Raw genomic sequence first — 25539 nt, forward strand, 5'->3', positions numbered from 1 at the left:
ACTCTTCCCTACCCGCCTCCTCATAAAATAATGATTCCTCCCCATCTCATTGATTTTGGGCTAAGCCATGTGTTGTGGGCCATAGCCACAGGGAAACTTAGCCCACGTGTAATGTGAGTAAGAAATAAACTTTTTGTCTTATAAGCTAGTAAGATAGCTGCATTTTTATCTCAGCAAAGCTGATTAATGGTTGTAATGACAACAAAAGCATGGATGTTGATAAGAAAACATTCTGAATGGGACACTCAGTGAAGCTTTTACAAAAAGATGTTGTGAGATTTTGAGTTTGTGATGATGTTAGGACACCTCCATGTGGTGGTGTCTTGTACGGCGATTTTGCTATCTCTCGGAAGAGTGTCTGGCACGTTATAATTAGCACTGAACAAAAGCTTATTAAAGAGGACTTTTAGATGAAGAGTCAGAGCTAGAGATAAAGGTTTTAGAGCCATCATTATAAGATGGCAGGATTTTCTACCTGATGGAAAAGTATCTGAACAGTAGAGCAGAGGGCCAAGGATTGAGGCTTGTGGAATGCATTAGTAGGATTTAGGCAGAGGAAGGGAGTTATAGGTAGATAATAAGCAGAAAAACAGAGACACAGTATCACAGGAAGCAGAGGAGAAAACTGTTAGAAAACTTGGAGTTATCAACAGTCTCACATGTGGCAAAGGTCAAACAAAGGGAACTGTGGAAAGTCAGAAGTCCTAGGATCTCTTTAGATAAGTTCTGTATTTTTAGACAGCCTCCCTCAAAATTCTACTATACCAGAATATTTCTATCCAGCTTTTAAATAATTCTCACAGCAACACCAGTCAACTTATCCAGTCCTATAGTGTTATGCGTTCTCCACTATGGTGCCCTCACTAACCCACGATAACAGAGCCATTCCGGTTTTCTTTTCTGATTTGATTCTTTTCTGCTTCCTGGATGACTATTGTTTTTGTTTATTTTAACTTTCAGTATCCATTCAGGTCTTCCTGCTGACTTTAATGCTGCCGTATCTGGCAACATAACCCAAATTTGTCCGTCGTAGGGACCGAGGACTGTTGATTCACAACCTCAAAAACTTTTCCCTGTTAGTGAGGATGTGCTCTGATTCTTCTTTTTTATTAACAGTGGATTTCTAGTCACCTGGTGTGTGTGTTCAGTGCACGTGCATCCCAGACCTGCTGAATTCCTGCTATGATTTTACTGAAACCTGCGCTTCCCATTGGATACTCAAATGGTCCTACTGTTTTGGTCCCCTTCTTGTTTTCAACTGTATAATGTTCTATATAGCTTGTCCTTACACTTTTTGCTTTATTTCATAAATGGTGTAGTGAAAATAGTTATTTCTGTAGGCAATAGTACCAGAAAAGTGTTCAAATATTTCATCTCCCTCTTTCGGAAAACTAACACTTTGAGCGTTACCTGAGTGAATTCATCAATATAACCTAATAGGACAGCTGTATGCATCTTGTTATCCTTTTCAATTTCCCCATTATATAGTTTATATGATGTTTAATATCAAGTACACTATTTTTAGTCACCACACTCTGAGAGCAGCTACCCTGATATATGTGATTAATTCTATATGCATTATTGTGAAAAAATATATGTAACTGTAGTTCTGAACGGCTCAGTGTTATGTTTTTAAATTGAGATCATTTGGTGAATAACATATATATGGCACCACATTAACAGAACTTGGTTAAAACTTTTTGTTAAAGTATATTAATAGCCTCTGGTAGAACTGATTAATTTATAAAGATAATATTCATTAAAAATAGGTTATTCTTCAAATTATAAAAATAATTTATTGCTGAAAAGGCTCACAGTACTTATATACTGCTTATCATTTTACTGCTCTTCTCACAAAGTTTTCGTATTTGATTAGTATTTGAAAGAGTAACAATGGAAAGAGATCCTATTAACTTTAAGTGGAACAAAGGATCTCATCTGCTATCAAATCCCATTTTGCGTTGTCATGATAAATATCAGCAGGTTTGTCTTTGAATGGATAGTAAAAATACATAAAATTTCAGTCATTATTTTTAAAACTGATGAGATTGTCATGGTTGCTTGTACGGACATTTTTATTTCTCTTCATTAGATAAATGAATGTTCCTTCTATGAGCCCAACTCTTTTTATAAATCTCTTTATAAGGCTTCCAATTCAGTTATATGTTAATGAGGCAACATTTATCACTCTTCAGTGTTAGAGCAGAAAACTGAAACATAATCTATTTTTTCCCCTCAGGATCTGACATTTTAAATAAATACCAAAGGCTGGATAACTTAAGACTCTGACTTTTCTAATATAAATTTAAAACTTTGCTAACATTTTCATTATAATAATATGATTTAGAATTAGTTTACTTGCTTTTAAAGATTACATTAATAATAACGGTGAAAAATAATGTAATTGGCTTTTAATTTTGTGTGTGTGTAGAAGACGGAAGGTTATTTTAACAATCAGCTGTTGATAACGACCAGATTGGTATCAGTTGCCAGCGAACAAGGCAAAGCATATGCACAAAATACTCATGATTATTTGATACTAAATCATTTTAATGATCATACTCAAAATTATGAAATGAGGATGGCACTGATGTGGAAAATAACAAAGGCACAGGCTCCCCAGATCTGTTATCCATATGTGCCTGGCTTCTCGAGTTTCCAGAGTCATCACTTTAATGCAAATATTTCCTCTGTATTGCCCAGTCTAGCAAATAAAGCCAGTTGATCTGGTCAAGTTCATATAGATGTATTACTCAAATTTATTATAAATATGTATTACTTTAAATGTTCTGTTTTTGAAAATGATTGACCGTTTGAAACTCAGGTTTTCTTGGTTTCCAACCTAAATGCTCAACAATAATGGAAAGATTAGTTAATTTATGATATGTTCATTAGCAAACTATCAATGTAGCCATTGTATATAAACATATGTGAAGAAGGACTTGAAACTGAGGAGAAGGACATACCTGTACTAGATCTGTCTACTAGGTGGAAAAGCCCTTAATAGAAATTAAGCTATCAGGGATTTAAGGAGAAGAATTTGCAATCTGAGTTTAAGACTTAAGAGGAGAAAATAGTTCACAGCGTCTGGAACATGGCTATGGGAAGTGGATGTCATCGCGACTGGGAAAGGCAGGCAATAGTGAGAGCAGGTAATTGAGTGTGTTGTATATGCGAATTTGGAAAGCCTTAAGATACGGCAGGAGCTGTGGTGAAGAATAAGACCTTTAGCTTGGTGCCAAAACGCTTAGAGCATATTATTGGAGTAGGTCAGGGGAGGCGAGGAGGGGAAAGGAGAGTGTACCTAGAGACCTGAGGACGGGTGACAACACCAAAGGGAGAGAGAGTGATAAATGTGAAAAGCTTGAGAGTAAACAGTGAGGTTTTTTGTTCTTTGGGTTTTTGTCGTGGTAGTTGTTGTTGCTTCTAAAGGAGTACTTCCTACTGGTTTGAAATGGTTTGAAAGTATCCACTGGAGCTGAGAGAATGCCAGCAGCTTCTTCCAGTTGCTGGTGCTTAGACTGGGGGAGAAAAGGTGGTTTCTCCTATAAATGTTTGTGAGAACAGCAGGACACAGAGGATTTGGACAGCTAGAAAAGGATGATAAGACGTTTTAGGCAAGGCGAGTAGTAGGAGCACGGACATGAAGAAGAAAAGATAATAATTTGATCAGATTGAGGTTTAAAGGAGCAGCGTGGTGGGAGATGATCGGAGAACAAAATTGGGACCTGGTGCAGTGAGCTTTGAATATCACTTGACCTCTAAGAGAATGGTTCTAACCTATCCCCACCCCTGCCCCTGCACTGTAATTCACCTGGTAGAAAAAACGGAAACTCACACACAAGACATGCTCCCATCGATATCACGGTTCAATCCCATTGAATAGCAGCCCTGTCCAAAAGGTCCACATGGATGCTGACCACTGAGAAAATCGATTTTAAAAGGAATACAACTTCCAGAAAAAATTTCAGAAGCCTTCTGAAAATTGAGCTAGGTGACATGACAAGGGCCATATGGCCAACAAGTGGTTTATTTAGTGTTCAAATGCGATTTTCATCCCAGTAATTCTTCCTACTCTATCTGTTCTAAATGCAACATATCAATTCTGTTTATCTTTCTCTCCCTCTTTTCTTTCTCCCCCTCCCTCTCTTTTCCCCTTCCTTCATTTAGTCAACAAATAGTTGGGAAACATCTATAATTGAACATCATGTTTTCATTACATTGAAACTATCATCTTTTATGCTTGATTTTCACCCCAGATCTTTAGTCTTCCTCTTTAAAATAGACTTGGTACCTTAATGATAAAATAGGAAATTAATATATAGTAAGGAAAATTTGGGGATTTTTCTCTGCTGATGAATTACTATCGTCTGTCATTTTTGGATATGTTATCAATATTTAGTAGCTGTGATATATTTGCTTATCCAACTCCATGGAATGGAAGAAAAAAAAAAACTTTTAGGACAGAATCCTGGAAAATAATATTAAGAACAAGGGTTTTAGTATGAATTATAATTTAACTACTCATGTAACCAAAAGAACAAATATTAGTATAACAAATAATCATCATTGCTCAGAATAGAAATATAGAGACAGTATTTTACAAAATCTCAAAGCATCTAATGTGTCTCATAGATAGCTTATGGAAATGCATGATTCACATTCACAAATTATTTTTTAGTGGTTTTAAAAATTGTGGTAAAATATATATAGCATAAAATTGATCATTTTGACTATTTTTAACTGTACTGTTCAGTGACATTAAGTACATTCACATTGTTATGCAAGTATCACCACTAACAATCTCCAAAACGTTTCCATCATCTTAAAGGGAAACTCTGTACCCACTAAACACTAGCTCCTCCTTTTCCCCCAGTGCCTGGTAACTACTATTCTACTTTTTGTCTCTGTGAATTCGACTAATCCAGGTACCTCATATAAGTGGATCATACATTGTTTTCTCAGATGTTTCTGTGGTACTTTCGGATCTGGGCTATAGAATTGAGAGTCAATGTAACATCTGTCTGTGCTCCACATGAGAATGATAACCTGGAATCAAAGTGCTTTCCCACCTTTTAACTATAAAATTCAAAATTCTTAGGCTCAAACCTATATCTCTTCTTTGTTCAGAATAAATTTTAACCTCTTATACCGTTTGGAATTTTACTTATAGTTAAATCACATACTTTTAGCCGCAAAATGTGTAACAGTGATAATCCCTTTCCTAATGACCATCAGCTATGTCCCAAGCACCTTAAATACCTGATCTCATTTTATTCTTCACAAGAACTCCATGGAGTATGTGATATCCCATTTTGTAAGGCTAGAAGTCAAGACTGGGAGACTTCAAGTAACTTGTTCAAGCCGCACAGCTGATAAGAGCAACGTCAGGACCTGAACTCAGGTCTGTGGCTTGAAAGCTCGCTAATGCTCACTGCTGCTGACTGAACAGCAATATGAAAAAAGATAAGAAACAGTATCTTTTTCTGAACCCAACTTTCTCAAATATATAATTTCCAATATGTTTCTTCTGTGTAAAAATATTTACTGGTTATATTTGCCTTGAAGAAATACTCTAAGTAAATATTTTAAGTTGACCTCAAACACCAAGAATTATGCCTTGCTTGCCATAACGAAGAAAGAGAATTTAAAATGAAGTAACATCATTGTGTTCATTTGTAAATAACACATTGCAGCCAACTGTTTACTAACTGCTCAGACTGTTGATAACTAATCTAGCCCTGCTGCTCTCCACAGACAATTTGCTGTGGATCAGATCAGGCAATTCAAACAATACTAATTACAGTGAAACCCTTTTATATGAATTCCTGTTTGTTGCAGGGAGGAAGAAAACCCCTATATAAAAGGCTAAGGCACTTATCTCTGATTTTTGCTGAAACATAACACCTATTACCTAAGTTCAAGTTTATATTAGTCTGATGAGTTTTGACTGAATAAAATGGATAAAGGTGTATTTTGTGTGGAAAAAATATGTATTTCAATGTTTATTGTACTGTCATGAATTGTTATGAATTATGTTAATTGTGTCTTTTTAATTGAAAGAGCAGATGTGGAAGTTTTATTTAAAGCAATATTTTCACTGAAATAAGCTATGTTGCTAAATGATTATTTACTGTCACCGAGATTCGTGCATTAAAAGACAAATGTGTCTCTACTAGAAAGAAGCCAAGTCTTTAGGAAGTCTTCATTATGTCAGGGGATTTGCTGTAACATGATATCATTGTATTTATGATTTTATGGTGTTAAAATGAATATTAAATGAAACAAAATTCCCAAGGATTACTCAGGAGGCAGCTAAGTACATAACATTTTGTACAGATGGTTGGAAGGCACAATTTTGCTCCATCACTGCATCCATATCCTTGAACGATTTCGACTGAAGACAGCATTTCTTTGAATTTTTCATTAAACCAGACGTCTTGAAATATGAATTCCTTTTATGTTTCTGTGAGTTTTGGCTAAAAGAACCCCAGTGAATAAATCATACAATACTACGTGTCACCAGCACTTGTGAATATTTCTGCTTTGTTATTTTATTCTCAGTAGAGCACCATTGATTATCAAACTCAGCGGAGAGCATTTTATGGTCATATATCTCCATTAGCTCCTAGTTTGACTACCATAGATTTTTCTGGTTAAGCCTGCATTATGTATTAGGAAGCCTATCTCTTCAATACAAAGTTTGATTTCATTTTTCTAAGCATAGAACTCTTATTATGTATTATGTATAAAGATTCTTATCTTTTATATGTAAAAATAGGCTGCACTGTCTTTGTGTAAAACTAAAATATATGCCATCTTTTTTTTTTTCTCGATTCACAGTTAGCATATTACACTATGAAGATGAATCTCTACAATGCAATGGCTGTCAGGGTAAATATTTCTTCACTTGTTAAACAAATGAAAAGTCAATTGTGCCCTGAATTCGCTTTTAATAAAATGAGCAAACCAGTATAATGCAAATTTGATTGATATGCTAATGGTAAAGAGAGAAAAGAGTACATAGTTAAAAAGTTAGTTGTACTAAATAGTTTTGGCAGTGTTAAAAATTAGAGTCAAATGTAAAACATGTAATTATCAATGCTTATGTTTTAGAATGTTAAATATCTCTGAGCCATGACTAGAGAAAGACTAAATATTAATGAAGCAATGGATTAGTTTCCATATGTCATATAAAATATTGTGATAAATAGATGAGCATGGTTCTGGAATATAAGATTCCTGCCCAATACAAATCAATTAGAAATTATTCATATGATTTCACAGTAATAAAGTCAGTTTCCAGCTTAGAAGTTTTATTTCTATCATTTCTGTGTTCACTTTTATGTGTTATTTGCCTAATAGGAAGCTGAATTTAGCGATTATGAGGCTTCCTTGGTTTCTGCTGAGATTTGGGGAAGAGCCACGACAAAAGTATAATTTCTTTAGTATCAGACAATATGATTTTAGCTTAATTGTGAAGCTATTATAAATGGGGAAATTACTTAAGTGAATTTCATTAACGTCCTTAAAACCTGTGTTTTAATGTTACCCTATTATATTCTCTCTCATTAGTCTATTAATTCTTGCTTCTGCTAATAACGGATTTTATTTTGGGTGAAGAAAGATAGTAAAATACCTTCTGAAAGTCCTGTGTTGAACTAAGGCAAGTTGAATTAACATTATTTTGCTGACTTACACTGCTTTGGGAAGGGACCTTCCTATGCAGATGTGAGTGTGTTGGAGCCCAGCCCAGGGCAGATCTCTAGCATCTGTCCGCCTCTCGGTGGTTCTGTAGTGTAAGGGGAAAAAAGAAGAGAAAGAAGTAGATCTTTTTTGCTTCTTTTCCAGAGGCAGATACTCCAGATGCACTGGTCTATATTTACCTTTCTTAGAAATTCAGTAATATAAGAAAATAATGTGGCTTTCCTCTTTTAACGGGAATGCTTGAGTCTGGGAATTTAGGAGATTCTGATTCTCTGTACAGCTCTGCCAAAGACTTAACCTCTGAGCCTAAAACAGTGTTAGATTTTTTTTCTTTTCTGCATGCCCTTTGTCAGATACATCTGCAAAGTAAAAAACAATAGATGACGGAGGCCCTAAAGCAGTTGATGGCAGGAGGCTTAGACATCCCCATAGATCACCGTAGGTCACCAAGGGAGACAGAGGCTCAGGAGTCAGGGTTAGAAAAATGCATTTTCTTGTTTATTATTTAGCCCCCAATTTTGTATTGAACTCTGATCTGGCTTGAATCATTAAGATTCCTTTTACCTTGACCGGGCATATCTAAGAAACTCATATCAAACCAAGCCATTGAGAAGGCAGTGTTTTTGACTTATTCTAACATCATACTAAAAGCTACATTTCCTAACGTTACTGAACCAACCTTGGGTCCTCTTGCCCATACACAGTAAAGCCAATCTACTGACACCGGGTTGTGGTGAAGGAAAGTGGAGCATTTATTTCAGGCACCAAGCAAGGGCTTCCGGTAGCTAGTGCTTAAAAGGCCCGAACTCCCTGAAGGCTTTCAGGGAAAGGTTTTTAAAGACAGGGTGAGGGAGGGGCATTGTGGGGTGTGTGATCGGCTAGTAAACATTCTTCCGATTGGTTGGTGGTGAGGTCATCAGGAGTCAACATCATCAACCTTCCGGTTCCAACCGGCCTGGGGTCTCCGTGCTTGCGGGCAGCATGCAGTTACCTTCTTCTGCTTGGTGGTGGTTTCAGTATCTGCAAAACCGCTCAAGGATACGGCTCAGAATATTACCTACAGTCCTTGAGGAGGAACTAAAGGTCCTTAACTTTGTTTAATGGCTAAACTATTATTATTTTGCCTTGCTTGGCTCTTTTCCTTTCTTTCTGCATTTTCTCATTTCTCTGATTAAATTTACTCTTTGGAACTTGGGGAAGGCCTAGGAGGCTAAAACTTCTCTACAGACAAGAGGCAGATGGAGGATGCGGGGTGTGGGTCAGTTCTGGGAAGGCCCCATAGGGTCCTGCTCGGTCACACCTAATAGTATTGCCCAGGGTTACCTCATCTTTGCTTAAAATCAGCGGACAATGTTGAACTCTCCCTAAGACCTGTGATCCTAGAAAACAGCAAAGTTTAAACCCCTCCCCCCCAACTCTTTTGTGTTTTGGAAACAGCTTACTGCAAAGAAACCCACCCTTCCCCATATGACTTAGCTGTGGATGGCCCCTTGTTTACCTATGACAAGGCCAGACACAGTCCCCCAAATTCCCATTTCTTTAACCTCACAAATGATTAGCTGAACTGATTGTCTCCATTGGTCAACTGGAAAAAACATGTTTATTAACCAAACTGTGCTTAAGCTTCTCTCCTTCCCCTAGGTCCCTGAACTTTAGCCAGCATACGGCATCTCCTTAGTACCTCCTCTTGAGAATGGGCTTCAGGGTAAAAGCATTCTCAGATCTCCTATATGATTATGCCACCCTTTTATCCCACTTCCCCACATCAGGTTCTTTCCAGCCTTGTTCACACCTTCCTATTAAAAGGAAAACTCTTTTTGCCTAAGTTTCGCCATGTTTGCAAATCTTATGGTCAAAGATTCTCCTTATCGCAATAGTCTTCCTCCATCGCTGCAGGAATCACTCACCCCCTCTTTCTTGCAGTAATTCTTTCAAATCAAGTCTCTCCTTGTTAGGTCCAGATTTGTTTTCTTTCCTTTTATTATTTTTTTTTAAATAAATTTATTTATTTATTTATGGCTGTATTGGGCCTTTGTTGCTGCGCGTGGGCTTTCTCTAGTTGCGGCGAGCGGGGGCTACTCCTTGTTGCGGTGCGCGGGCTTCTCATTGCAGTGGCTTCTCTTGTAGCGGAGCACGGGCTTTAGTAGCTGTGGCACGCGGGCTCAGTAGTTGTGGCTTGTGGGCTCTAGAGCGCAGGCTCACTAGTTGTGGCGCACGGGCTTAGTTGCTCCGCGGCATGTGGGATCTTCCTGGACCAGGGCTGGAACCTGTGTCCCCTGCATTGGCAGGCAGATTCTTAACCACTGTGCCACCAGGGAAGCCCCATATCTGCTTTTTATTTGACACATTCCAGAAGAGAACAGTAGAGGTGGGAATGCAGTGGTCATTAAAGCAAAGGGGAGGAAGACTTGAGCATTACATAGAGGTTGAAATGATCCCCTAAAGGCACTCAGGAGTTTTTGCGAGGCTCTGTGGAGATGTAAATACTACTGTGGGAAATTTATAATAGAAACCCTTCTCTACAAAGATGTTCAAAGACTTCCTTCAGAGGTTTGGATGAGTTAATTTGGTAACTTGGTAATGAGGAATCAGGAATGAGGCTTGCTGGCACAGAGGCTGATGCGATTACCTAACAAAGATTAATTTTTAGCATTGAGTGATCACATGACTGGAACTGAACTTATTTGTAATGGACTTGGACAAATCTATTTGTAAGTGGATTTTTTTGCAAGATGGTGCTCTGAAAATTTGTCTGCGGGAATGAGAGGCTGAAGAGACCAATGTGTGGTCCACATACCTTCATGGCATACACATCTGAAGATTACAACCCCAGCTTGATACCAGCAGCTGAAGTTTTACTTCTACTAGCCACAACTCTGCCTTTTCAGTTTTTAAGCTATGAAGTAACTTTTCTCAAAAGAGCTTAACTTTGCTCAAAAGAGCTTAACTTTGCTCAAAAGAGCTTAACTTTGCTCAAAAGAGCTACCCTTTGCTCAAAAGAAGAGCTACCCTTTAAGTGATTAAAATGTGGGTGGCAGTGAGTGTACAGGTGGAAGAATTTCTAGGAGATAACTACCAGAAATCTATATGGCCACTAATATTCAGACAGATATATTTTTATATATGCACCTAAATCATACAGGAGAAAATAAAAAACTTTTGTCTTACTCTGCCTCATATACTGAGTCACTTGCAAATTATGTATTTGACTATTGACTCCTAGCATGACAAGTTATATTCAATTGTCAAAGAGGCTAGTGGAGCATTTCTGAAAAGAGAAGGAATTTAAAATTTTCATTTGTAGCTACATTCCTAAATAGATGTCACTTTTTTTATAATGAAGAATAAATTATATGTATGTGATTATTTAATGTCATAGATACTCATATCTTGACTTGCTGCCTTTATTTTTTAAAAGGTCACCTTTTCTCTAAAGATTTTACCATCCTCCTACCTGTGTAGAATTGATCACTCTCCTTTTTTTAATGTCCCTATTTTACCATCAACATACTTCTGTTGTAGAACCTGTAACAATTTATTATCCTTACTAATTTACATGCCTGTGTCCACCCTCCCCCACACCCCAAACACTGTAAGTCTCTTGGGGCCCGGATCCTATCTTCTTAGTCTTTGTATCTACAGTTCCTGGCTTATACTAGGTTGTTAAATAAATGTCCCTGAATAAATCAATGAGCATTGGCTCATGCTTTTTTAAACAAGGAGTAAAAAAGTTGTTTGTTTTAAATATTCTTTGTTTAGGTCCCTTGGCGGCCTTGATGGAAATTATTTAAGCCTTTGCTGGTAGATCTTTAAGGCTTTTTTGAGTGCCCGACTAGGCTAGGTGGTGTGGATAAACTGGACATGGGAAGGTAATATTTGGTCAGCGCAGTTCATATGTGAATGGAAGACCTCATGAGCTTTGTGACGTTGCCAAAATGCTATAACAGGTACAAGCTTGAAGGAGGCTTGCGATGATACCAGCTGCTGTCAGAACCCACAGTGTGCCTGTACAAAACCCCTGCAACTCATTTGCAGCTAGGCCAGTGACAGTCAATTAATACAGCAATAAATTGCTCAGTAAATTTTTATCTTAGCTCCTGGGGCCCTATTCCTCCCGTTTCTCCGTGTGACAGACACATTATTGCCTTTTTGGTCTTTAATTTGAATTTACTCCAGGTTAGGTTCTGCTTTTCCTCCAGCATCTTGGCTGCTGCTCTGTGGATCTCGTTTAAATTTGACCCCCAGTTTTTTTTTGCAGTTCTCACTCTTTGAACAGCTTTTAGTATCTTATACAAATGTCATGAGTTGATTCATCTACTCAACTTCTTTCTCTCCCTGTTCCATCTAGATGTACGATTGTGTATCTTTTTACAGGCTGGCGCAGAACTGACCCTCCATTTCTGATGCTACTGAGCATCTACTTAAGCACTTGGGTGTCACTTCAGACCCTCCAAACACAGGGCTTGGAGAATCAGTTTTCTAATACTATAAAGACGAAACGCAAAATTACTTTATGGGTAGAAAGCCCATTTATAAATATCCACAGGTAGCAAAAAAAAGTGCAGTTTAGTGGAATTATTTCATCCATCCTAAGGTCTTTTACTTGTTCCTTTTCTCCAGTACTTGGATTCATGGTTCTCGACATTTAGGATTTTTTTTTCGTTATGGCTTTTGTTTACTGGCTGACCACATCCAGGATGAAGCCTATTGTATGGAGTGGCACATGTCTTATATCTAATTCTTCCATTTCTAGGGATACGTCCATTCAGCCTCAGCTGTGTCTTTGAGGCCCCCATTTCCCCAATAGAATGGTTCCAGATTCTCATATTTACTACCCAAGCCTGAATGGATATAGCTGGTAGATACCTGAGTATACCTTAGTCAAACCGACCGCCAGTGAGAGCTATATGTCTCTGAGGCATATATGCAAGAACAAGATTGAAATACCACGTAACTCCAAATCTTGGTAAGTCAGGAACGTTGGTAAATAATAATGACAACAGTTAGCAATTGCATAGCAGTTACCACTCTCCAGGCACCATTCTAAGTATTTTAAATATTTTAACTATTGTCTGACGTGAGCAACTCTCTGAGGTAGGTATCATAATGATTCCAATTTGAAAGATGAGAAAATGGAATCGCAGAAAGGTATCTTGCCCAAGGTCACATAGCTAGTAAGTGACAGTGTTAGTGACAGTGTTAGGTCTGGTACCCACATTCCTGTTATTTCTGGTCATGTATAGACTTGCCTTTACTTCTAGTCTTCTTCTCCTTTCTTCAGAAATCTGGATGAGAGCAACTATATGAACCCTCAACTGACCTGTTAGGGAAATTTTATTGCTTACACTCTGGTTTTCTTGGTTGCCTGACCCCATGACCCGGGTAATTCATGAGCGTTCTTACTGGTAGTACATTTCACTCAGGGAATTCTAAATTTAGTAATAATTCGTTGAAAACCAAATTGAGACATCCCAATTCAGTGTCACGTGCTTTCCCTTGTAGGCAGAATTGGATGGGGCTTAGGATAAAAAACGTCACCTTATAAATGAATGTTTGAGCTGTGGTCTTCACATATTGCTATTGTTAGCATACGGATTTGTCATCTATCATAACCTCAGGTAAAACACCATTCTTGCTACAATTTTAAATGGATTTTTGTACAGGATGTAGCAAACGATGAAAGAGAATCTGTCATTTCTTTCCTGTATGGAGTATAAGGTGCAGATCACATAGATTTTTGTGATCCAAAAATTTGAATTTGGTTGTATTTGAACCTCCGCCATACCTGTTTTGGACCCTGAAAAATTAGTAGAAAGAAAAGAGGACTTTAACTTTGTTAAAAGTTTAGAAGCCCCACCAAATAGTTACTAGGACTGCTGTTTTTCAACTGCGGATCTCTCCCTTTATAAATTAACTCTTAGAATATACTGGTCTTCAATAAAGTTAACCTAATGAGGATATATAGTCTGGCACAGACTTTGGAAGTTAACAAAGGTAAACTCTCTAAGCATTACTGATTCCTTGCAATTCCTTTGAAAAGCCTCCTTTGGGTCATCTCACACATCTAGAATCCTAACTGGAACAATGTCATATGAATGCAGATTTCAAGAAGTGCTAACGTGTAGTATCTTGGAGATCTCTCTTCAAAAATATGTTCCAACAGACTTTTTCTTTTCATTTGCAAAGAGCTATGAGGAATGAAAAATGGTAATAATCTAAAACTTAGAGAGTTTTAAAGAACTGCAGATGTAATTAATTGTTTAAGGTAGAATTTCTTTTACCCTGGAAACCTTGTCCATGTTATTGATTAATCACATGTACTTTCTCAATGGTATTCATGGGTGTCTCAACTGATCCTTTATTGTTGCAGTTATTTTAAATGATTTAACTTGAAATTAGTGCCCTAAGACATTTTAGTTCAGATAGAAATCCTCACTTAAAGGAAAAAAAGGACTACAATAACAAGAGGACCACTAGAGTAACATATAAATATATATATATATATATAACATATATAACATATATAGGTATGTTTTTGACATGATAATGTAGTGGCATTGAGAATGAAAACTTTGATATTACTAGTTTTAAACACCCTATCTTTGAAAATTTAGTAAACCCACTTTTCTGTGCTCACTGCATAGTCTTCTAGAATGTTGAACATTCTAATAAGTAAAAGTATAATTATGATGTGTCCTATTTATATGCTCTCATATACATTTAGAGCATTAGTCCTGGGAAGGGTATCATCAGTGAATTTGTCTTTCATGTTTTAATTTTAATTTTAGGTACCAAAACATTTTTTCTCTCTTTTGATAACATTAAGATTACTATGAATTTTGAGGAATAATAATAAACCCAATGGAGAGAAAATCTTTTCTATGAACAGATGGCTTTTGATATATCAAGGTTTTGCCATTTATTTTAGTGCTTAAAGTAAACATTATTTATAAGACCGCTTACATTTTGATGTTACTTAATGAGGAATATGCATCATTGATTTGACTAGCTTAAGAGGTCATTTAGAACTTGCCCGTTAACAAGCTGTAATCTGCTGAGCACGCAATGACTTTGTTTAAAATTATCTATTCAGAGCTGATCAATGACAATAATTGTTTTATACCAATCACTTCTGAAAGTTGCTAATTACTTTGAAGGACATGAATACTAGCCCGTTTTTTGGAAGTCGTAACCCACTCACCTTGAAGTTATCAAAAGTCATTTTGTTATCAAAAGTCATTTTGCCTCTTGAAAGTACTTTGTTCTAAAAAAAAATTAAGTTTATTCACTAGTACTGGGATATCAACAGGAAACAGGCAAAATTTAAGATGTCGTTTGTTCCTATAACAGGAAGTATGGTAGAATCTCAGCTATTTGTATCTTATATCAATTAGATACTGGTTAAACTGGGCTCCCTATAATGTAAGAAAATCGTGTGTTTTATATTAAAGAGCATTGCACACACTCTTTCTCTTTATACAGTGCATCCCTCAGATGTTTTAGTGGGAAAAGCCTGGGCTTTGGAATAAGACAGAGCTGGGTTTGTGTCCTGGCTCTGTCATTTACTCTTTTACTTGTATTGCTGTGACCTTAATCAAGTTATTAACCTCAGTTTCTTCATTGTTAACATGGAGATCATGCCCTCTTCACAAGGTTACCATGAGGATTAAAGCAGTTAGCCTAATACCCGGCACGTTCATGGAGTTCAGTAAATTTTAGATTCTTTACTTCACTGGATGGTGGCATCTTCACCCACTCACACGCGCAGCTTCTTCCAGCTGTTTTCACTCACTCCCCTCTAACAAAGGCATTGAAACGTTGATTGTTATACTTCAGTGTGGATGAGTTTTAATTTGTTATCTTAACCATCCCTTAACCTGTTATGAGCTTTAATACCCAGTTGTGAATACCAGGATTTGTCTTGGAACGGAATCGTAGCATGCTTTGGGGTAGATGTTTAAGGAGTTGGTGCATTAGAAGACTGTCTGAGAGCTTAATGGTGGACTCTGAGGGTGTGGTTAGTGCTGTTTCTTCAGTTGCTCAGTGTGGAGTGGGAGGGAGCCCATGCCATTGGCCTCTGTCAGTTCCCTTCCTACTGGCACAGATTTTTCAGCCAGTTTCAGAGTTTGCCCTTTCAACTTCTTTTCTCCAAGTGGGCATCTCCACTACTCTGCCATGACCTAATCATAAACCACCATCCTCCGTCTTTCCTTCTCAGTACTTCAGCATGCATCTTTTACGTTTTCTGGCACATTTAATCTTATTTTATTTAAAATTCAGTGGTGTTTTCAGGTAATAGGTAGTCCATCCCTTAACAGTATTTGATATCCTAATATTTTCCCATGCTTCCTGAGTCACTTCTATTGCCGATGATGGATTTTCTATCAGTAGTTTTGTTTACAACTGTCCCTGTCTTTAATACAATTAATACTGTATACGCAATAAAAGTAAGCTGAAATTCATGTGAAGCCACCCAACCAGCTGTATGACCCAAGGCATTTATTTAAGCTCTCTAAGTGTCAATTTCCTCTTTTATCAAAGAAGGCTAATAATAACCTCTACTTCAGAATGATACTGTAATGATTAAATTAAATAAGCCAGGAAAATAGTCATTATTCACATGTATAATTTATATATATATATATATATATACACATAGTACAATTGGTTATTCTTTTTCATTAGGAAAATGGTTTTTGTATCAATTCCTCCTCTCTCTTTGCCAGCCATAATACAGTTTTGGTCAAATTAGAGGGAGGTAGTTTCTAAACTGAGTATAGAACTTTAGAAAAATTAATTTTTCTTTATTTAAATAATTAAGCTCTAAATTAAGATCATTTGAAAAATATTTAGAAAGACACATTCTATAACATCGTTACACTAGCTTGTTATTCTACTTAGTTTTACTTTGCAGAATTAATTTCTCTGATTTAATTTTTCTTATAATAAGAACAGTAAGATAAGTGGTTTTGCATAACTTCAGTTATTTTAGTCATTCTCATATTGGGAGGTTGACTGAAACATTTCTTCAAAGTCTTCACATTTAATATTTTAGATTGTAAAATACCTTTTAAATGGCCATATTTTACAACAGAGAAAAATAAGGGCTCATAATTCAAGTAAAATATTTTTCCTGTTTATTCTTATAGATCCAGCATTCAAGGTTATAAAAATTCTAAACTCAGCATATTTAGTAAAAAAAATCATAGGCTTTTGGGATAAAACCCAATGGACTGAGGCTCATTCTCTTATTAATTACTTTTTCCTGTGAAAAAATAAATTTTAAAGATGTGTGTTCCTAGCCTAGCTAACTTTGCAAAACATTGGAAGGACTTCATATCCAGAAAAAGAATCGTTCATAGTATGTGAATAATTCATAAATATATGGAAACTGCTGGAAAATTTTAGAGAATGAAGTGAAGTCTTTATACAAGGCTAAGTTACCATTTTTTTCTATTTTTTCTATTTCTTCTTCTTCTACTCCTTTAAAGAAGTCGAGTTTTTTTTGGTTTTCCACAAAATTAGGATCTATACATTATAATTTTTGTTTTGAGTTTTTCTAATAGAGGTTGTATTAGCAAAAATAGAGCTTAAAGAGATTGATTCTTCTTATGATTACTGGGGCTTTTAAGGCATCTAGTAGCCCACTTAAGTATGTTTTCTTAGACACCAACACTCCTCTCATCTCAAAAGAGAAAAAAAGATACTTTCAACAGAAATATTTGTTCATTGAAAATTGCAGTTCACTTTGTTCACAGTTCTATATTGCAATGGTTTAGAGAATGGGCCCCCTGAGTCCTAATTTGATTCCTGAATCCATCACTAATAGCTGAGTAATTACGGGAAAATTGAATAACTTCTCTTTTCAGCAGTTTTCTCATCTGTAAATATCTCATAGAAATGTTCTAATGATTAAATGCGTACATACAAACAAAACCCTTAGAATAGTGCCTCACACATAATAAGAGCTCAATAAATGTTACCTACTGTTATTATTAAAGAAGTATTAAAATGTCATGATGAAGGTACAAGACAACATTTTGTTTAAAGATTTTGATAGCACTGAATTTTAAAAGCCCATTAAAGGGAGTTCCTTAGCAGTCCAGTGGTTAGGACTCGGTGGTTTCTCTGCCATGGCCCCGGGTTCAATCCCTGGTCAGGGAACTAAGATCCTGTAAGCCACATGGTGTGGCCAAAAAAAAAAAGTCCATTAAAAACATTGATTTCAATGAGATGAAATACAATCTTCAAGCCCGTTGGTTATGAAAAACAAAAAATTTGTTTGGTCAGGAAGCAGAAGAGTTAGGAATTGGTAGAGCAAATTTTTGATCTTTCAATAGTTAATTTCACATTTAGTATTTGTAAAACAATGATAAATATTATAAAAAATTATAGTAACCTAGAGTATGTTCTTGTCTTTATAATATTTTATAATAAATCTATGAGTACAACCTATATTTGCAACTGTTACATTAGCGGAAAAGCCTAAGACTTTATTTGATAGGAGTCATCATCATTACCTTGATTTTGAAGAATTATTAATGTTTTCACTAAAAATGTTCACTGGCATATTTCATCTTTTTATTTAATTCAATAGATTCAGAGGCGATGGCGAGGCTATAAGATTCGGAAATACTGCTTTAATTATTTTTATTTGAAGGAGTACCTGAAAGCTGTTTCAGAGACCAATGATGCAGTTAGGTGAGTAGTATAGTCACTAGCCTACTTGTCACAGTTTTATAAAGGTTACTCCATAGATGTTGATCATTATCAGACTTAGGAATACTCTCTAAAACGAAGTGATATTTTAGGCAGAAATTTATTGATAAGATAGAGATATCTGATTCTCTTTAACAATTTGAGGCTGTTGTATTTTTAAATGTCTTGTACTCTTGACTGTAAATTAGATTATTCATGTGTGTAGTAGGCCTACCTTGACACTATGCAAATAGCTTAGTTTCAGTAAAATTGCCTCATTTTGAGATGGATTTATCTGTAAAAGGATTACATAGATGAAGGCTTAAGTATGACAATCCTCAGAACATGTTCATCGGCAAGAACTTGCCTCTCAAAGAAGAAAACATTATGGAACACATTAAAATGGACTGTTTTACTGTCGGTTTTTATTTCTGTAAACACATAGAAAGATAACACCCGGATTTAGGCCTTAGGGCGATGTCTTCTGTAGATTTAAAGTTATTGCAGCACTATTCATTCAGCTTTACCAAAGCTCTATGTACTAAGTTTTCATATTACTTCAAAAATCGCTAGTCTTGGGCTTCCCTGGTGGCACAGTGGTTGAGGGTCTGCCTACCGATGCAGGGGACACGGGTTCGTGCCCCGGTCCGGGAAGATCCCACATGCCGCGGAGCGGCTGGGACCGTGAGCCATGGCCGCTGAGCCTGCACGTCCGGAGCCTGTGCTCCGCAACGGGAGAGGCCGCAACAGTGAGAGGCCCGCGTACCGCAAAAAAAAAAAAAAAAAAAAAAAAAGCTAGTCTTCTCCTCTTGTAATATTGCCCCATTCCAATAACATATAAGTGACGTATGCTTATAATAGATTTCAATAAAAAGGAAATAGTGACGAATCATAGTTGACATTTACATAATAGTTTTACTTTCAGTTTTCACATACATTATCTCGTTTTACTCTTAACGTTTTTTGAACTAGAGAGAACAATCGACATTAAGTTGTTAAGACAAAGGTGTTGTCTGAGACCCTAAAATTATATATATATATATCATAAGAAATGTCTAAAAACTGACTTCCCCACTTTTAACTTTCTCGCATATGTTGTGTGTATAAAAGAGTCTGGTCTTTGGAGATTGAGTATGGGGAATTTGTAAAGTTGATTTCCTTGGAAATGGCAATGAAGACTTGGGGAAGCTGGAATAGGATTTAGTTAATGAGAAAAGTTGGAACACTCAGAAACATGTGGGCCACAGGGGCTGCTATTTACTTTCTTCCTAAGAAATCCAAAGTTCTCTTGATGGGCTGGCTGGCTGTAAATGGCAGGCTTGAGCTTGTCAGGAGGAAAGAGTTAGTGGAAGATGCAAGAGGGAGAATTTGAGTAGGACTGGGCCTAGTGTGAGGCAAGGGAGACTCTTAAGGCACAGAAGTTAAGGAGGCGCTCACTGCCAGGGTCATGCAGCTGCCGACCCTGCACTTTCCCAGCCTTGAGAGTGTATCCTTAAATTTTACATTTTAGAGGCCTCACTTGCTTCATCCAAGTCCTATGCCTGAATAGGAGAAGGTTCTCAAAGAGACAAACACGTGGAAGGTGGTTTTAGAAAGGCCTGTTTCTTCTGTTCAACAGATATTTCCATTTATCCTTGTTTTGTTCCTGATTTTACTGGGAATATGTCTAGCCACTAGAGAGTCTGGTGTATCTGTGCTGACAATTTGGTTTAGCCTGGTATTCTTTATCATATTACAGACTTATTCTTTTTACTTCTACCTCTCTTAGAGGTCATATATTTTTCAGGTGTATATTCTCCATCAGTGATTAATTTCCTAATTGTTTACCCCCTCTTTGTTCTTGTATTTATTCCTAGACTGTTTGTAGTTCCTTTGCTCTTATTATCATTGTTGTTATTTTTATCTTGGAATGGGGTATTGTAAAACGACAGTGTTGGGGAAGGGCTAGGGCTGTGCTCTGGGGGTGGTAGGAACATGGTGCATGGAACATGATGGAAGGATTGGCTAGGGATAAATCCTGCAGGGACCATAACATACCAGGGCATTTTAGGCCATATTAAAGCTTGCAGTGGACTTCCTTTTTAAGGAGAGCAGCAACATGATTACACCTATGTTTTGGCATGCATGTTCAATTGCATTTTTCATAATAGTCATATTTAAATAGTCTGGTACATTAAAAAAATATCTATTAGGGTATTAATTTTACTGAAATAAAGTGTTTTCTTCTTTCTCATGGCAGAATATGCAACACATCTGTTTGGATTGTTTCTTCATGTTTCTTTATCCTATTTTCCATTGAAAATCATTGGAATCAGGACTCTAGTTACCTTTTCCTTCATAACAAATTCCACCCAAAGCAGCTTAAAACAATACATGCTTATTATCTCATCATTTTATCTATCAGGAATCTGGGAGGGCTTTGCTCTGTGCCTGGGCCAAGGTCTCTCATGAGGTTGCCATCTGGCTCTCAGCCAGAGCTGCCGTCTCATATGGAGGCTCGACTGGGGGAAGATCCACTTCTAAGCTCACTCACATCGGCCTCAGTTCCTCCGGCCATTGGCCACTGGCATACCTCAGTTTCTTGTCACGTGGACCTCTCCATAGGACAGCTTATAACATGGAAATTGGCTTCCTTCAGAGCAACTGAACCAGAGAACAGGAGAAAACATCCAAGATGGAAGCCATATCCTTTTGGTAACCTAATATCAGAAGTGACATCTTATCACTTTTGCTGTATCCTATTCATTTAAAGCAAGAGACTAGGTTCATCCCACACTCAAAGGGGAGGATCACACAAGGGGATGACTTCTGGAGTGGGGATCGTTGGAGGCCACCTTAGAGGATACTTTCCATGTACAGTGACTTGCATATAGTATTTGTTCAATAAGCACGTTGATTTTCAGCATTTGCCTAGGACAAAAGTTACTTTACATTAACTTAAGGCAATTTTTTTTAACATCTTTATTGGAGTATGATTGCTTTACAATGGTGTGTTAGTTTCTGCTGTATAACAAAGTGAATCAGCTATACGTATACTTATATCCCCATATCTCCTCCCTCTTGCGTCTCCCTCCCACCCTCCGTATCCCACCCCTCTAGGTGGTCACTAAGCACCGAGCTGATCTCCCTGTGCTATGCGGCTGCTTCCCACTAGCTATCTGTTTTACATTTGGTAGTATTTATAACCCCATGCCACTCTCTCACTTCGTCCCAGCTTACCCTTCCCCCTCCCCGTGTCCTCAAAAAAAAAAAATGGTTCTGAAGAACCTAGGGGCAGGACAGGCATAAAGACGCAGATGTAGAGAAAGGCAATATTTTTATGTGATGTCTTTTCAAGATTATGTTTCAAACTTTAATATTGTATCCAAGCAATTATGATGTATCCTAATTACTTCTACCAGCAAGCATTAAAATGTGTAGTTTCTGGATTTCAAAGAACATATGAAAGATCTAGTGCATTCCTCTGTCTTTGGACAGGATAAAATCATTTACAGAAAATAAATTAGTAAAATATATTTTATATCAGAATACGTTTTGCACTAGAATTGTGTTGCACAATTCAAGGCCAGACAACACTGGGCTTAACTTTAGCTTATCTGCTCTTTCATTAATAGAAATAGTTTATCTATTCTATAGTTAATAGTAAAAAACTATATATATATATGTATATATATATATACATATACGCACACAAGGATATATTCTTTAACCAAGAGTGGACTTATGACAAAGCTAAATGGAATTGATTAATTTAAGGCTGAGTCTGCATTTGGTAGACAAGTTTCTTTGTAATATCTAGCTTGATATGCAAAAATTGCTCCAGGTTATGAATGAGAAAATTATATAATGAAATTAAAAAATAGCTACAGAGTTACAGATTAGTAGCTTTAATAAAACATTATTAGCTTGAAGTGCAGAAAACTGACTTTTTTTTTGGACAGAAATTCAAGCTAAAAGTAATATATTCCCCCAAGTTTAATGCTTCAGTGTAGTTGTTGGTTGTTAATAGTGCATAACAATAGGTCTGTTTTGAGTGTAAATTTGTCATTCATCAAAGCAAATTAGTTTTTCAGCATGTTGATTTTGTGTAGCCCTGGTTTGGCTAGAAAGATTTTTATGGGTATAATTCTTTACCTGTCTTTGCATACATCAGCAAAGGTTTTTTTAAAGGATGTATTTGTTTATTTTGTTTTTTCTGTAACAGCTTTATTGAGATGTAATTCACATACCATACAGTTTATCCATTTAAAATGTACAGTTCTGTGGAGGTTAGCATTGATATATTCACAAAGTTGTACAACCATCGCCACAATCAATTTAAAACAGTTTCATCATCATAAAAAGAAATCCTATACCCTTTCCAGTCACTCCCCCACCCCTACCATTCTTCCCATTCCTGCCCAGTCCTAGGCAACCCCTAATCTACTTTCTGTCTCTGTAGATTTGCCTATTCTGGACGTTGCAAATAAATTGAATCTTATCATATGTGATCTTTTGTGACTGATTTCTTTCCCCTAGCCCGATGTTTTCAAGGTTTATCCATTTTGTAGCATATATTAGTACTATATTCCTTTTTCCTACCAACTAATATTCCATTTTATGGATAAGCCGCATGTTATTTATCCATTTACCAGTTGATGAACATTTGAGTTGTTTCTGCTTTTTGACTATTATGAATGATGGTGCTATGAACACTCATGGACAAGTTTTTGTGTGGCCTTATGTTTTTATTTCTCTTGGTTACATCATGAAAGCTTTAAGCTAACAAATTCAAGAATGAGTGGTCAAGAGCACTAACTTTGGACTCAGATCAACGGGGATTAAGATCATGGTTCTGCCACTCTCTAGTTTTGTAACCTTGAAATAGTTACTTAATCTTTCAGAAATTAGGGTTCTTCATCTGTACACTTTGGAGCAGCAGTATTTATTTTGCAGAATTTTTGTGAGGCATGCAGTATAGGAAACATTGAGCATATAATTGACATTCTTCAAATAGCAGCTATTATTATCAAGGACAAGATAGAGAAAAAGGGAGCCAATATTTGTAAATATATACCTCCCTGTGATATTACAGAATTAACATTCAGTTTTATATGAGGCTATTTTTAATTCAAAGTAAGCAAACAGATATAAAATTTCATGAATTAGGTTGTATATATATATGTTTTTAGTTTATAGAAACATTAATCGCCAAGTACAATATAAGTCGTCAGTATTTTGTGACATTAAACCATGTCTAAAAGCTGTCTTTCAGAGAGCTCGAAGGAAAAGCAAAGAATAGAACATAGTACAAAAGTTGGGAATCAATGAAAATTAGAGTTTTCTTTTTTAATTTAGAATTCTTTTTACCATTTTATGGTAAAGAATATATATCAACATAACACATGCATATTGTTAAATATATTACCTATTAACAAATGTTTTATATTAGATAAAAGAATCGCCTTACCACATTATTTTACCCAGTCCCTAATGGTTATCACTTTCTTCTCTTAGCTATTTCTTCTTCTTCTTTTATTTTTTTATAAATTTATTTATTTTTGGCTGTATTAGGCCTTCATTGGGCTGCATGTGGGCTTTCTCTAGTTGTGGCGAGCGGGGGCTACTCTTTGTTGCGGTGTGCAGGCTTCTCATTGCGGTGACTTATTCTCTTGTTGCAGAGCACGGGCTCTAGGCTCATGGGCTTCAGTAGTTGAGGCATGTGAGCTCAGTAGTTGTGGCTCACGGGCTGTAGAATGCAGGCTCAGTAGTTGTGATGCACAGGCTTAGTTGCTTTGCAGCATGTGGGATTTTCCCGGACCAGGGCTCGAACCCGTGTCCTCTGCATTGGCAGGCAGATTCTTAACCACTGCACCACCAGGGAAGTCCTGCTATTTCTTCTTGTACTCACTGAATGTTTCTAAACTATATGCTGATCTGATATTGCCTGATTTTACACCACAGATCTTTTAAATCAGTTGTATGTAATATGGTAGAGGAGGATTTAACTCTCTTATACTTCTCACCTCCACTTGCTCTTTTTAGATGAATCTATATCAGTATTTACATTTGTGTGATTATGGAAGTAGGGTTCTTTACAAAAGCAATTAATGTAGGATGAGTATATTTACTTTATTCCTTTTTTGGTTAATTTCTATCTTCCTTATTTTTTCCTTTTATATGCAAATTATATATGCCATTAATTATTTTCCAGTTATTCTATCTTAGTAGGAAATCCAATTAATTCCTCTGGAGCATGCCCTGTTTGGCCTCCCCTTCGTCCTGCTCCAAACAAACTGAATTTTCTCTAGACACAATAAAGATGTCTTCTTGAGAAGACATTTCTTAACTTCCTTTCTCCTGGGCTGGACTCGCTATTCTGTGGATCTGTGTTACCTTTTCACGATTTATTTCCTTGTTTTTCCTGGAGCAACTGCTATAATAATGATCATGGAAGGCAATTTTTGGAGTCTTTGCTTATTTTAAATGTCTTATTCTATCCTGAAATTTGATTAGTAGCTTGGCTGCATATAACATTCTAGGTTGCAAATTATTTTTCCTTAGAATTTTGAAGGAGTTGCTCCCTTATTTTTAACATTCAAAATTGCTAAATACTCACTATTCCGTTTCTCCTCTCTTTGAAAGTGATCTATTTTTTTCCTTTTTCAATGTGTGTTAATTCAAGTTCACCAAGAAACAGATGCTAAGATGGAATTAGATGTGCAAGAAGTTTATTGGGGGGAAGAAGCAGGACGAAGTGGGGAAAACCTTCAGTCTGTAGCACAAGTCTGACACCTATGAAGAGAGAGAAGGAAGAAAAATTGGGGAAAGACTGGGATTGCAGCACGTTTTCAAGAAAGGCTGATGGCTTGTCCTCAAGCCAAAGTTACCCTTTGGAGGAGTCTGCTGTCTTGCCAGAATGATCCTGCCTTAGTACCCCATCGTTCTCAGTCATTGGCTGGAAGTGACCTGGAGAAGGTGTGACCTTGGTATGAACATGTTGGAGGATCCAGTGGTACATTTGTAGGTCATTAAAGGATGCTTTGAATTTTTTTCCTGACGTTTTTGAAATTTCTCAATTTTATGACTTCTATTTGCTTCCATTGTTCTGAGCATCAGTGGATACTTTAGTTCTTCAGTACTTTCTTATATTAT

At 36.6% G+C, this 25539-nt stretch overlaps 1 protein-coding gene across 1 annotated transcript in view; it reads left to right on the top strand.

Moving 5' to 3' along the window:
* Positions 1-25539, top strand: part of SPATA17 (spermatogenesis associated 17) — a 190196-nt gene that overhangs the window by 32759 nt on the left and 131898 nt on the right. Inside the window, exons 4-5 of the mRNA XM_089906876.1 lie at positions 6844-6894; positions 18305-18408. Coding sequence (XP_089763002.1) covers positions 6844-6894; positions 18305-18408 — 155 coding nt within the window. The remainder of the gene's footprint in view (positions 1-6843; positions 6895-18304; positions 18409-25539) is intronic.

Source organism: Delphinapterus leucas, chromosome 1 (assembly GCF_059928025.1).
Source record: "Delphinapterus leucas isolate spDelLeu-1000000601 "Yukka" chromosome 1, BTC_Dleu_Yukka2, whole genome shotgun sequence".
NCBI lineage: Eukaryota > Metazoa > Chordata > Mammalia > Artiodactyla > Monodontidae > Delphinapterus > Delphinapterus leucas.